General features: G+C 36.3%; 1 protein-coding gene across 1 annotated transcript; it reads right to left on the minus strand.

The window, feature by feature from the left end:
- Positions 1-247: 247 nt before the first annotated feature.
- On the minus strand, positions 248-4,847 carry ppa2 (inorganic pyrophosphatase 2). Its single transcript, XM_082165683.1, has 12 exons — positions 4,592-4,847; positions 4,084-4,148; positions 3,888-3,926; positions 3,745-3,798; positions 3,266-3,385; positions 3,000-3,086; positions 2,508-2,634; positions 2,299-2,426; positions 2,121-2,209; positions 1,927-1,996; positions 1,800-1,839; positions 248-1,692 (listed from the first exon to the last, which is right to left on the minus strand). The coding sequence occupies exons 1-12, from the start codon at positions 4,764-4,766 to the stop codon at positions 1,664-1,666; spliced, it is 1,023 nt and encodes a 340-aa protein (XP_082021809.1). The 5' UTR covers positions 4,767-4,847; the 3' UTR covers positions 248-1,663.
- Between the last annotated feature and the right edge of the window lie 10,612 nt (positions 4,848-15,459).

A 15,459-nucleotide genomic window follows, 5' to 3' on the forward strand; every position in this document is an offset into this window, starting at 1 on the left:
TGTTTGCTTTAATATTATTATTATTATCATTATTGTTTATTTTATATGATGCTGAAATAAACTTCTCTCAACAGGCAAGTAAGTTATGATATGTAACGTTACGTATGTATGCATGTATGTCCCAAAAGGCAACTTGAGGTAAGTAACGTTATAAAGTCAGAAAAGGAAGTCAGAAAAACAGGAAATCCTGTTAACAGTCAAACAAATCCCATTCTGAAAACAAATATGCAACTGTAAGGGTTTCAAATTGATTGGCATTGTCAATATTTATTACATTCCCAAAATGTCAAATACTTGAGTCTTGAAATAGAAGAAAAGTGCAAGTGTAAACATCTTACACACACACTATCTGAAGGGTTGTCCTCGCTCCGATGCAGTAACTCTCTCAATGAATGCTTGATCAACATCAGCATCTTGCAAACAGACTAGTGGATTTTGCCTCAGATGCGCGTCAATTTCGCTTCAAACTTTTGCTTTTTACGCGCATACATTTTTCTCTGGACGCGCGAATGGATTCAAAATATTCAAGCGTCCAAATAGACGCGGTAGACGCGAATTTGACGCGCTATTCGCGTTTGGTGTGAACGCACAGTAACGTGGTGCTTTTTTAAATGTTTGATTGCATTCATTGTGTTGTACGACGCGAGGCTTGGGAGCTTCAAAGAGCTCTGAATTACAGCTTTGCAAACATTGCATTTCGCTGTCTTGCTCTGCGGTGTTTCCAGTGTGAAGTATTTCCACACAGCGGACGTTGTTGGCTAGCCGCAAACTGCGGAATGGATTTCCTGAGCGGGGGCGTGTCTCATAACTCTGTGTCTCATTGAGCCGCGCCTCCGTTCAGGAAATCCATTCCGCAGTTTGCAGCCCACTAGCAGACTAGCCGGCGGGAATCACTTTTGGAGTAATTTAAGCAGAAAACGTTAAAGCGCAGACATGACTCATGGATATCGGATATCTCCGCTGGTTGGATCGGGAAAATCCGATACGTGAATTACGCTGGTATCGGTCCCGATACCGATACTGGATCGGATCGGCCCCCATCCCTAACTGACACAATGATGAACAAGTAACAATAATATTCGCAATAACATTTTGTTTTACTGAATAATTAAGTAAACATAATTTCTTACTTTATCTTTGTAAAGAAACCTCATTGCTTAACTGGCTACTCTCTGCTGTCTCAGACAACGACATCTCCAGTCGTCCAACTTAACTTCTGTTGATTACAATTCGCAACCTCACCACTAGATGTTGCTAGAAATCACACACTGCACATTTAACAGGATTTAAAAGGCACTGTAAAAGGATGATGAAAGAAAAAAAGGAAATTGTTGACTATTTAACCTTTAAAGTAAGAAAAGTAACATGAGCTTTGGCACTGAAATGTGTATTTTAAAATATGTAAATAACAGTAATTAAGTACAGAAACATGTCAAACAATATTACTGCAAAAATACTGAAATACAAGAATATTACTTGCATATATGATAAATGAATGACAAATAAGTGTGTATGCCTTGTGCTAATAAATAAAGACAAGTTTAAAAAAAAAAATTTATGAAACAAAATCTTTGTACAATGGATATTACTAAACCCATGTAAAGGCATCATCTGCCCTTTTCTACCTTCTTGTGAGATCACTCTGCAAAGTGTGAATGATCTTTTACTTTGCAAAGAAGTGCCATTTGTCCACTGAAAAATGGAAACGGATTAAAGTTATATTATTTGTAAAATAAATATAAATAAAATAAATACATAAATAAATAATAGTAATAAAAAAGATATAAATACAATTTTACCTTCAGAAGATACTGTGAGGGGTTCCCCATATTCTGCAGCCTACAAAATGTGCAGTTGTCTTGCGTGTTCTCAAAGTATGGCAAAAATGACAATAATTTGGCAATATTAAAAGACATAAATACTCACAGCTTGAACCACAGCACTGGCCTCTGCATCACTGCATTTGAATGGACTATCGCACAAGGACGTGTTTTGACTAAAAAGAGAGATCAAAGTAAATAAGATCATAATTACGGTCATCAAAATGACTACCAAATCTTTAACAAAGAGAAACTCTGTTGTCATTTAAATCTGGTGTACAAATCAAATCTCACACTCACCAAACAATTTCATCCCCTTTCATCTTTTTTCTCATCACTAATGCTTTCCAGAAGCTGTGTGTTGATTTTATGACTTCTATAGCAAAGTCCTAAAGATATATTAACAACATCAACATTAGATGATTGATCATTAAATGGATTAACACTTCCCCATCAGCAATCTACCATGATACGCTACCTTATCCTTAAACTGTCCATTGAATGCAAACTTGTTCTCAGGCTTTCCATCTGGTACTTTATATTTTTTAAACCAATCCACCGTAGCCTCAAGATGACCAGGCTTAATCTTTCTCACATCCTCAATACCTGTTAATGATACACTAATTGAGATTACTCAGTCATAAATGCAGTCAATAACTGCATAGATGTATAAAAACAAATACTCACTATTAAGGCTTGATGCATCTGGGTCCTCTATATTGATGGCTATTACCTTCCAGTCAGTCTCTCCTTCATCTATCAAAGCCAGAATTCCAAGAACCTTAACCTGAACCACCTGCCCCGTTACACACACCTGTGACACAGAGATTTTACAGTGAGTTACAAAAGTAATCAGAACCACAACCAATTTGTGTTGGTAAAGAAAGAATATATAGTGCTAAATAATAAAACACTAAAAAACATGGAATAATGGGCAAAAAAATGCCACCTACACAGTGTCACAAGCTACAAAATAATTAGTTAAATTGTCCAAGTATTATAATATTATGATATCAATATAAAAAAAAAAGTATTTATATATTAAATTTAAGGTTTCAGTGTATTGAATTAGAAGCAAAACTTAAATGTAGGATTTGTAATTTTGTAAACCACAAAACGGCTTAATGGTTTAAATGCTTTTGCAAGACATTATATTATTAACTATGCAGTTCCACCCACCTTGGAGCTAATCTCACACACGTCTATGGGGTCATTGTCTCCACAGCATGTGGTTTCCTTGTCAGTGTTGCTGGGATCTTCCCATGTCTTTATATATTGGTAAAAAAAAAAAAAAAGGGTATTATATTCATATTAAAATGTGATTAGTATTAGTAATACAAAAATATTACAACAATTAAGATGACGAAAAAATTATAGATTTTTCCAATCAGACTGCAGACAGACCTTATGGAAATTCATAGCCATAATCAAAACCAGGACATCACCTGTGGAAGTGCACCATAGTTCCAAATGTAACCTTTGTGCGGAAAAATGTTAGCTACATATCGTAGCTTGCCTTTCTTCACATCTTGCTTGATCGGGTTTAATGGTTCCTTTGTTGCTATCTGTGGGTAAAGGAAATTATGTAGTAAGTTTAAAAAAATTCTGTACTCAAAATAACATACTATTGTTATCTGGACATAAGCACAATATAAGAACATACAATACTGTATTTAAAATATTATTTTTTTCTACTGATAGATTCTATCAATCTAATTTAAGTGTTACATTTAATGTGTTTGTCCAATAAATTAAATTAACTTTCCAATTAATTAGCCAAATCAGGCAACTGATTGATTTCCAATCAAATTAAGAAATGGAGAGATGCTGGTCATCCTAGCCAGTCAGACACAAGGCCCACAGTGGGACAGTGGGGCGGGGAGGTGGAGACTTAACAGTTTTTAATGTTGAAAAATATACTTGCCTCCATCTTGGCATTTGACCAACGAGGAACTTCTACGACCATATTAAACAGGATCTGTTAAAGACAAACCAACATTATTACATTAAACACAATCAATTTTGCAGCAATAAGGTCCCAAAATGCTTATATTGATGAATGGTTACCTCATTCGTTTTTAATTTCTTTCGTGGAACCCCACATTCCTGATAAATAAGAAGCATGATGTCATTAGAAAATAGCCTGAGTAAGATCTGTGCCAGTTAACTTGATGCAATTAGGTTATTGGACTAATTCATTATTTATTATCACCTGACCTAATAGCACTGATTTTAAGTAGACATCCACATTACACATACCAACCTGTTCATCAGCAACATACAGAGGAATGTCATGGAAAGGGGATATGTATTTTCCATCGGAAGTTTCTGCAAAGCAAATGTTACAACCTGTATCAGTCGTCCAAATTAAATTTATCTCAAGGTATCAGACTCTGGTTGTGTTTAAATGAGGTTCTTCCTCTCTCTCTCATAGTGTTTGATACAAAGAGATAGGTCATGGGCGTTGCTAGACGAGATGTAAAGCATAAAGTACACACACACACACACACACACACACACACACACACACACACACACACACACAAGGAATTTGAAGAGTTTAATAGTTTGGTTTTCAATGCAGTTGAGTGTAACCTAGACCGGGAATGCGTGCATGTTACTTTCACAATCTCCCGCCTTTGGCGCTCACAAATTCGCAGCGAGGTAACACACTGTGTCAGCAAAAATAATTTTATTTGAGAGGAGTGAGTGGCTTACAGTCCTCCTAATTTTTTACTAATGACATTTAAAGATGAGAAGGGCAAACTTACTTAAATAAATCCTGTAGTCAGTTGAGTTTGGTCGTCCCCTCTGCTCTGTTAGGTAGTGTACCATTTTTCTCAAATGAAAGGAAGCAGCTGAAATGAAAGACTTGCTTTTCCGAGAGGACTGCGAACAGAGAAAAGCTGCAGAAAACTTCGCAGCAGTATAAATAACTGAACGCATTATTTACACTGACATTTAATATAATAGTTCCTGATTGCGTGTGAACGTCACCCACGTCACCCACACCTCACACAATCTCTTTTAGTTCATACTGCCACCTATCGTCAGATGACCGTAATTTACAAAAAAAGGATCCAAGCAAGTATGGGGAAGTAAGTAGGCCTGTAATTTAGGTTAATTGTTCATAATTGTACGTTTAACTTCATGTTTTTCCTTTCAGATTTTTTTATTTTTTTTATCAAAAAATACTAATTTGTTATAAAAATGTAAATAGAAGGCAATGATGTTTTGGTCTTCTGATGAGGATTCCATGTGATGAGAGTTCGGTAGAGGGAGCTCTTCGTGTTTTTTGTAGCTGTTAGAAGGTTAAAAATTCAGCTTTTAATAATCTTCATTTTTATTCCAAAGTAGCCTATACAAGAAAGTAGAAAAGAGTAGAATGTTGACATATTTTAAAAGTGAAAGGTGACCATGTATGAGCCGTCAAAAAAAATAAAAAAAATAATAATACATAAACCGTGAATAAATCATACATTATACTTCAAGAATTCTGAGATCATAGCTTTGTGTCAGGAGCAGACTGAAATTGAACTTTTCGCTGATAATTAGTTGCACTTCTAAAATCGTATGTGTCGTAAGTCGTGATAAAGCAGTGACCTCTGAGCCCAGTGATAAAGCAGTGACCTCTGACCTCAGTGATAAAGCAGTAACTTCTGACCCCAGTGATGAACCAGTGACCTCTGACCTCAGGTGAGTGTAAATCAACCCATTCAAATTTAGCAAATTATGTTTGAGAGTCTTTCAGTAAATAATTAAACCTTAAAACTTAAATCTCTGACTGTTTCTTAGCTATCGTGTATCAACCACAACAGAATAGCCCGAGGTTATGAATGCAACCTCAAATGTAGAAGAATACAATAAACATTTTATAAAGCAGGACTGGTCTCACTAAAAGCACATTAGGCAAGTATTAAACTCTGATATTGACTTAAGATAATGAGCTTTTTCATGTTGTTATGTTGTTGTTTTTTGTTGTTGTTGTTTTGTCTATTCAATAAAGGTCTATAGGTCCAGTATTGCTGCTGTGTAGTGCATATGAGGACGGGTAGGCCTATCAGAGCATGTTTCTGTCTATAAACAGAAAATGTTATACAAGTGTTTAGATGACTAGCCCCCGGTTTCACAGACAAGGCTTAAGCCTAGTGCAGGCTAAAATGCATGTTTAAACTGTTAAATTAAAGCAATTTGCACCGACATTTCCTAAAATATGTCAGTGCCATTTTATTTTATTTTATTTTATTTTATTTTATTTTATTTTTTAAGATGCACACCAGTAGCTAATGCTTTTTTTCCAGGTATGTTTATGAAAGCTACCTTAATGTCCTAATTGAACTGGCCTAATCCTGGCTTAATCTGAGACCTGTCTGTTGAAACCAAGCCTAGATGTCAGATATGTTGCAAACCACATTTAATAATTTCATTATATTTGTGAAATTCCTTAATGCAAATTTGTCAGGCACCCTACAAGGCCTTGTACTTTTTATTAAAAAAATAACTAAATCGGTTTTGACTAGCCCTGGTAAGAATGAAAAATAAAAGGCAGTTAAGTTATTTGATTTATTTGTGAAAGTTTGTAAAGGTATTCATGTATTCCTTGTTCTTGTACTTTTTGTTCTTGTACTTGTACTTTTAAATTTTTTTATGTGCTTGTACTTTTTATGTTATAATTATGGTATATTTTTTATTTATTTACATACTACTTACTGTAACAAGTATCTTGTTCTGTCCATGGACTTTTAAGTTGTAATCTCGTTTCCTGTTCTTCTTCCTTTGGATTTAATGGCAAACCAGCTTTGGTGCATTTTCGCCACCTACTGGGGTGGAGTGTGAAGCGTTGCTGTAGATAGAAGGAAAGAAAGGATAGCAAAAAAAAACTAAATTCTTCCATTCAAACTTGTTTTCTTAAGATATTCTAATAAAGCTGTGGTCACTTTTGAATTATTGTTCAAAGTTCTTTAATGTTAACCTTTTTATTCTTACAGATACAGCCTTAACCTCTTCTATGAGCTGAGTATTATAACCAACAGATCTTAGAAGAGGATGTCCGACTGTTTCTGGTAGGCCTAATCCTCGTTTGCTGCACAATCTTGTAGTATGTTTACCAAAAAAAAAAAAAAAAGATTCAAAGTTGAGAGTCCAATACGAAGTCATGAAATTATTGGGTCATCCCTCCTTTAGCACAAAAGGCTCTCACATTCCCTACTTCTTTATATAATTCATGTAAGTGTCTTCCCTTTCTTTCCTGTGTCCACAACATGCCATATTCTTAATAATCTTTTTAATTAACCCCTTAATTTAAACTTTTCCCAGAGGGACATTAACATTTATTCTTGAATACTTTAAAGCCTTTTTTTTTTTTTTTTTTTTTTTTTGCCAACTCATCTGTTATTTTATTTCCCACAATACCAACGTGTGCGGGAATTTTATTAGATGTTCAATTCTGAACAGGGTCGGCAGGGTTTCTGTGAGAATATCATGTCTTGAAAGACTTGTCACATTTTGAAAATCTTCATGACTGAAATGACTTCATGATTGAAAATCATGTCAGATTTTCATTTTTGTAAGCTTATAAGGCTTGGTAAATAATCAGAGCAAAGAACTTGAAGTACATTAACCTCTTCTACCCATTGAAGAGCAAAGTGAATTGCAACTCTGAGGAGTAAACATATAAGAAATTAGATGTTTTATTGTCCTGATTTTATAGTCCTGCTGTGGAATGACTACTGTTGCAGCTGTTTGACCAGATTCAGGATCTTTTCAGCTGTCAGTATATATTTGAGTGCAATAATGATGATACTCTTGATCCAAATATTGTTTATCCTGTTTCCGGTGCCATGTTTGTAGTCCTTCGTAGTTTTCCCTGTTGATTAGTCTTAACTGCTACCAGGTTGTCTTGTTAGTCTATTTGCCCAGTGTATGTATACCCCAGTGTTTCTTGTGTTCATTGTTGGTTATTGTCCATGGACATATGTGTTTAGAGTTAAGTTACTTTAGTTCCTTGTGTTCCCTTGTTTTGTTTTTGGCTTTGTTTTCATGAAACTATCACTCCTGGGGCCTGTACCATGAAGCCGGTTTAGGTGGCTAGCCAGCTATGTTTCAGTTTAGTTTCCGCCAACCCTGGGTTTTAGGTACTATGAAAGTAGCTTGGCTTGAATCGGTGTTCGTTGCCATGGTATCTTACGCTGCACGGCTAACCTGCTCCGGGGCAGGTTATGTTCTGGATTCAAGATCTCAGACTGAAGTTTGACCAATCAGCTGAGAGCAAAGAAACATATAGGTGACGTAACTTATTCCCAGTGTCTGTTGTAATGACTTCACCTTTTCTTCCAAATCCTGTGACATCTCAGCGCAAATTGTTTGACGAGCACTTCGTAGAGAGAGTTTTTAGCCAGACAAAATCCCCTTGCCTTTCCTGATAATTACTTGTATGAAAGATACAGATTTTCCGCGGAAGGAATGTCTTATCTTTGCGAACTTCTTGAGCCGCACATAAAGAATTTAACACGTCGAATTCATGCACTTACTGTACCGCAAATATTGCGTTGCGTTTTTTTTTGTTGCAAGTGGTACATTCCTGCACGGTGGGTGACGCACAGAAGCTAGGGGAAAACACGGTTTGTCGAACCATTCGTAAGGTGGTCCTCGCTCTGCAGGAGTACATGAATAGTTTCATTAATAGTGTTCCCCGGACATTTATCGGCCATGTCCATAAAATAGGGCTTTTATAAAATTGCCGGTAAGATATATTGATAGGGTGACATCACATGAACACATTTTTTTATATAAAAAAAAAAAAAAAGCAAATTGCACAAATGTACTATACAATATAATACATGTTAAGAATTATTTTAAATCTTTATTATTATTCTGTTAATCTTATGATAGGATTCCCTAGCTTTCTTAGTAGTACAAATACGTTCTATATTTATGTAAAATTATGTTCTATATTTATGTAAAATTATGTATATATGTATGTGTAGCCTATGTGTAATAGCCTATAGCCTATTTTTATAATATATAAAAAATGTGCATGTATCATTTTTTATATATTATAAAAATAGGCTATATTACACATAGGCTACACATACATACATAATTCTACATAAATATAGAACGTATTTGTTTAACTTACACATTAACAATCAGCAATCTTTCTCCAACAGTCTTCTCTTGCTTTGTCAGCAGAGACCGTATTGTTTCGAGCTTGAATTTACATATTTAAATTCATCGTAATTCTGAATGATTATCTCTTGCTCCTCCGCGGGAAAATATATCGCTCACGCTCTACCCGCGATTGGTTGTTCAGTGTCGACGTCACTCTTTTATGTGCACGCGCGCGTGGAGTAATCATAGCTTAAGGATCAAAGCCTGAGTTGACAGAGAAAGTTGATGAGCTGCATCATGGTAGGCTACCAATAAAGCCTGATTGCATCGGTTTGGTTTTGTCAACTCAAAACTAATCCTGTAACCCCGAGTTTGTTCAGCTACCTTCATGGTACAGGCCCCTGGGGCCTGTACCATGAAGCTGGATTAGGTGGCTAGCCAGCTATGTTTCAGTTTAGTTTCCGCCAACCCTGGGTTTTAGGTACTATGAAAGTAGCTTGGCTTTAATCGGTGTTCGTTGCCATGGTATCTTACGCTGCACGGCTAACCTGCTCCGGGGCAGGTTATGTTCTGGATTCAAGATCTCAGACTGAAGTTTGACCAATCAGCTGAGAGCAAAGAAACATATAGGTGACGTAACTTATTCCCAGTGTCTGTTACAATGACTTCACCTTTTCTTCCAAATCCGGTGGACATCTCAGCGCAAATTGTTTGACGAGCACTTAGTAGAGAAAGAGTTTTTAGCCAGACAAAATCCCCTTGCCTTTCCTGATAGTTACTTGTATGAAAGATACAGATTTTCCGCGGAAGGAATGTCTTATCTTTGCGAACTTCTTGAGCCGCACATAAAGAATTTAACACGTCGAATTTATGCACTTACTGGTATTGCGTTGCGTTTTTTTTTTTTTTGCAAGTGGTACATTTCTGCACGCTGGGTGACGCACAGAAGCTAGGGGAAAACACGGTTTGTCGAACCATTCGCAAGGTGGTCCTCGCTCTGCAAGAGTACATGAATAGTTTCATTAATAGTGTTCCCCGGACATTTATCGACCATGTCCATAAAAGAGAGCTTTTATAAAATTGCCGGTAAGATATATTGATAGGGTGACATCACATGAACACTTTTTTTTTTTTTTTTTACCAAATTGCACAAATGTACTATACAATATAATACATGTTAAGAATTATTTAAAATCTTTATTATTATTCTGTTAATCTTATGATAGGATTCCCTAGCTTTCTTAGTAGTACAAATACGTTCTATATTTATGTAAAATTATGTATATGTATGTGTGTAGCCTATGTGTAATATAGCCTATATTTATAATATATAAAAAATGTGCATGTATCATTTTTTATATATTATAAAAATAGGCTATAGGCTATATTACACATATAGGCTACACATACATAGCCTACATAATTTTACATAAATATAGAACGTATTTGTTTAACTTACACATTAACAATCAGCAATCTTTCTCCAACAGTCTTCTCTTGCTTTGGCAGCAGAGACCGTATTGTTTCGAGTTTGAAATACATATTTAAATTCATCGTAATTCTGATTGATTATCTCTTGCTCCTCCGCGGGAAAATATATCGCTCTCGCGATTGGTTGTTCAGTGTCGACGTCACTCTTTTATGTGCACGCGCGCGTGGAGTAATCATAGCTTGAGGATCAAAGCCTGAGTTGACAAAGAAAGTTGATGAGCTGCATCATGGTACCAATAAAGCCTGATTGCATCGGTTTGGTTTTGTCAACTCAAAACTAATCCTGTAACCCCGAGTTTGTTCAGCTACCTTCATGGTACAGGCTGCACTTACTCCTGCATGGTATGTTTACACAACAACAGTGTTCTAAAAAATGTTCCATTCACATGCATCCCAACGCTGTTTTATGCATGCCAGGCCAGTAGTTGGCGATATCACTTTGCAAAGAAATACTGTGCATGACGTCACCATTTTCATGCAGTCGCGTTTTTGTAGTTTACGCGAAGAAGATTACTGTATCGTTTTCAAAAACTTTAACACATTGAAACCCATTTTCAAAAGTTTGCATTTTAAGGCCCCAAAAACGCTGTTTTCTTGTAAATGAACAGGCTAAATGCATAAAAAGTTCTTTAGTCAAAAACAGTCTCGTGTAAACAGCCCCTTAAGGCTGACCAACACTAAAAGATTTTTTAAATCTTATAAGATTTTCCAAATGTGAGGCACCACAAACATGACAATAAAAAAAAATCAACAGTTTTGTTCCTAGTGCGTGGAGTGCCGCGATGTGACAAAGACAGCTGAGCTCACCACACACTAACAGATTCCATTCACAAACAACCAGATTCCCGACTTTGAACACAAGAAATCTTATGTCCAAACATGACTTTAGGATAACTGTGGATGACAGGCAAAAAGAAATTGCGATAATAGTGTTTGGACTGCTTTTTACAGAAAATGTATGTGGGGAAAAAAGAAAAAGGTTTGGATGAAGTCATGAAGATTGTTGTTATACTTCCGTCTTCCGTCAGAGCTCGCTTTCTGATTGGGTATCGTTTCGTTCCACGTGACAATCTACTGACTGTGTTCGAATTTGTCCTCAGGTTTCCCCCTACACAACAGGATTTCTGATCGTAAATATTCAACCTGTTGGATATACGATTTGAGATTGGTGCAGCCCCGATGTTCTTCTGAGCAGGTTCAATCACTCTTATCACACATCACACTGATAAAATCTGATAAAATAATCTGTAGAACCATCAAGATAATCAGGACTTTACCTCATCGGAAGGGCAGAATTGGGTACAAAATCGTCTCGATAATGTAGTTGTCACATGTATGTTCTGAAAATGGATTTGCCAGCTGTTCAAATCCTCTGCCTTTCAACAAGAGGATCCTGAGGATCACACAATGTATTTTTTAGATCTGGCCTACCTGATCCTCTACCTCTACAGCTGCCTGTGCACATTTTACTACGTTGGACTTTACACTGAAAATGCAACTTTTAATGACTTCTGAAGACTCAAAATTATTCAACCCCTTCATGGCAAGCATCTTTAGTACTTCGTAGAACACCCTTTTGCTGTTATGACCTGCTGTAAACGAGATGTATAACCAGACACCAGCTTCAGGCAGTGTTTCTGAGGAATCTTAGCCCATTCCTCATGAGCAATGGCCTCCAGTTCAGTAATATTCTTGGGTTTGCGTGCTGCAACAGCCTTCTTCAAATCCCACCAGAGATTTTCTATAGGGGTCAAGTCAGGTGACTGTGATGGCTACTGTAGAATCTTCCAGGACTTCTTCTGCAACCAAGCCTTGGTGGAATTTAAGGTATGCTTGGGATCATTGTCCTGTTGGAAGGTCTAATGACGCCCAAGCTTCAGCTTCCTCACTGATGGAATGCTGTTTTCTCCTATAGATTTCCTGATTCTTCAAAGAATCCATCTTGCCATCCACACGCTGCAGGTTTTCAGAGGACTATAGGCAGGGTGTTCTTTTCAGCATATGCTTCATTCTTCCTCCAGACATACCGCTGAGGCTGAAAAGTTTCAGTTTTGTTTTAGTACGCGCCTTACTGTGCAAGCTAAAACCTCAGTGCATGTTGCCACCAAATCTTGTTGCAAGTCTTTTGCAGTCACTCAAGGGATTTTATGAACCTGCCTCCTCAGAAATCTGGTTGCAGCCATTGATAGCTCCCTTTTTCTGATTTGCAATGGTGATTGAATCATTTTTATTACAACCATACCCCTGTTTCAGTCTTTGTTTTTCGGTCATTGTTTTTACAAGTTTTGGGTAAAGCTGTTACGTTTCCGTTCCCCTTTGGATTGTGTTCTCTCTTGTTTGGATTATTGTCTTCTCTGTTTGGATTATCTTTGTTTTCTGTGGATTCATCAAAAATGTGAAATTAAGCCTGAAATGAATTTATGTGGAGAGTGCACAGGAATTTGACAATTTTCTTTATTTGAGGAATTATGTATAGCAATAATTATAAAGATTTACAGAACTGGACATATTGGAACTGGGAGTTTGAACCCTTATGCACACAGCACTTTTAGGTATTTTCATCTCAGTTTGAATGATCATCTAAAACAGTACTGAAGAACCTAGAAGTATTCCACTGAGTATTTGTTAAATATCATTTTTAACTGTTTGTTCTACAGAGGGGTGCTAAATGAAATGTGGTCATTATTTATTTTGTCATCAGTATTTCTGTTCTGAAAGTCTGCTCCTCTCAACAACTAATAGGATTATTCAATATGATTTTAGTCTGATATGAAGTTTATCACAGAACATTGGGCCTCTTCTCCTGAGCCTGTGTAATCATGAGCATTTTGTGTTTATTTAGGCAGACTTTTGTGACTACATTATAGAAGTGAAAAAATAAAAACGAATATAAAATTGCATAAAAGAAAAAGTGAAAATAACATTAATAACTGACATGAATGCAATTCAGTCAATAAAACTATTTTCTGATGCCGTTGGGTGTTGATTATGTTAATTGTTAATTGTGAATTGAGTGTACGCACCCTGTTAAAGAATGAATGTGAGTCAGGCAGAATGTTTTCGGAAAGGATACATTTACTCATATGAAAAGTTTCATAAATGAAGCCATTGTTCCTTGTTGTGTTTGGTTCAAGTCAGCATACGTGTTATCATTTATCATGAATAACTGAATCTGATTTGCTGGAAAATACAGTACACTTTACATAAACACAACATATTTAAAGATTTTTGAGCTTTTACGAGCATAATTTGAATAATTTTTTTGAATAAATACTGAATAATTTTTTGTTTGTTAGTCATGTTACTTTGGTTTCTGAAAAAAAAGATATTGTCAGACTACAGGCCGAACCAGGGGAAATGTGATCATTAGCTGTAACCTGCTTCAGTGGTGCAGTAAAGTAGAAAGATAACGTTCCTCACAACATGTTTCAACTAAAAAAAGGACTGGCTTGGACTACCAACAGAAGACTGCAACACAGGAAGAATAAATAGGGAGAGCAAACAAAGCAGGTAACGAGGGAGGACAGGTGGGGCAAATTAATTAATAATCAGGTAACAAGATGGGAGGGGCAAGACAATTGACAGGAGAGCACATGGCCAGTAAAACAAATCACAAGCATGTGCTCACACAAAATGAGGCAACATGAAAGCACACAGCTATCAGTACAAGACAAAACATGACATGAAAGCACATGAAACAAGGCACACAGACAAGACAAATCAGGAGTGTCAGGGCTCTGTCACAAAACCAAGAAATAGACTAGACAGAAGTGACACAACCCTGACACAAATGGCAGCATGGATTTCCCAATAGAACCAATACATAATTTCAATGTGTGATTTATTTCACAGGCATACTCTCTGGGAATAGAATTTGTCCATCATGTTAACATGAATTTGTTAATCACAGTCATACAACTTTAAACATGTGTTGGGTCTGTATATAGTTTTTTCAAGTTCAGCTATAGCAAAAATTTTGAGAAGATCGACCCTTGACTGATCTGTTCCAGTAAAACTGGGCAGTCGTTCATTATAATGAAATGAAGGCACATGGTGAGTGAGTTATATTGACAGGAAAGTCACACAAAAAACATGAAAGTGCATACCAGCAAAAAAGGAAGGAGAAGGAGGCCGGAAACAGTGTATGGCACACAATGCATACAATCTTTACTAATACAAGGAAGTTCAAACAAATCAAATCAAACAAATTAACAGGGGAGTTCAGTTACCACAAATGACAGGCAGTTTAATTAACCTCTGATAAAAACATTATTAAACTATGCTGCCTTAACTTGTCTACTCTCAGGACTCAGGTTCAAATACCTAAAATATTATTTTTAATTAAAAAAAAAAAAAGCAGATTTGGCTTTATGCAACTATAAAGAGTGAGTATGGTGACAGAATTGCCCCTTAAAGGTATAAACTAATATGTCAATATGTACAATTACTACTATATGAACCTTTAAGGATAAATAAGATTCAAAGTTGTCAATTTAAGGGTAGTGCCCTAATTTTTGGAGAGTGCAAATTCTTATATCTTTCTTTTATTTGTGGAGACTGTGAGATCCTAACAGAAAGGACTGCCACTTCTATAATGTTTTCAAGGGTTTTCAACCTGATGTTTATATATATTTCCTAGCATTTTGTTTGCTTTTACACAAGCCATGACTGCAGGTTATGGAGGAAGTATCACACGATTTTTATAATTACATTTTTAAGCAAGGATTGACTACATTCTAATTTCAAACCATTTGGTGAGTCAGGTTCAGTCTGCCTCAGTCGCAAATTTGTTCTCTCCCAAATAGAAAAGGAACATACCTGTCGTCCTGTTTGCATGTACAGTAAATGCTTTCCTCATTATGTATATGGTAGAAAAGTCCCTGCCATCATGCCCACCTATTTTTCTGAAGATTAAAGGATTTTTCTTTCATCCATACCAGTAGTCTACCAACACAACTGTTGTATGCAGAAGAAACTCTCTGTAGTGGGCAGAAAAATGCATCCACTCACTCATTCTTTATCTACACCAGAAACACAT

Source organism: Leuciscus leuciscus (genome assembly GCF_965113295.1).
Source record: "Leuciscus leuciscus genome assembly, chromosome: 3".
Lineage (NCBI taxonomy): Eukaryota > Metazoa > Chordata > Actinopteri > Cypriniformes > Leuciscidae > Leuciscus > Leuciscus leuciscus.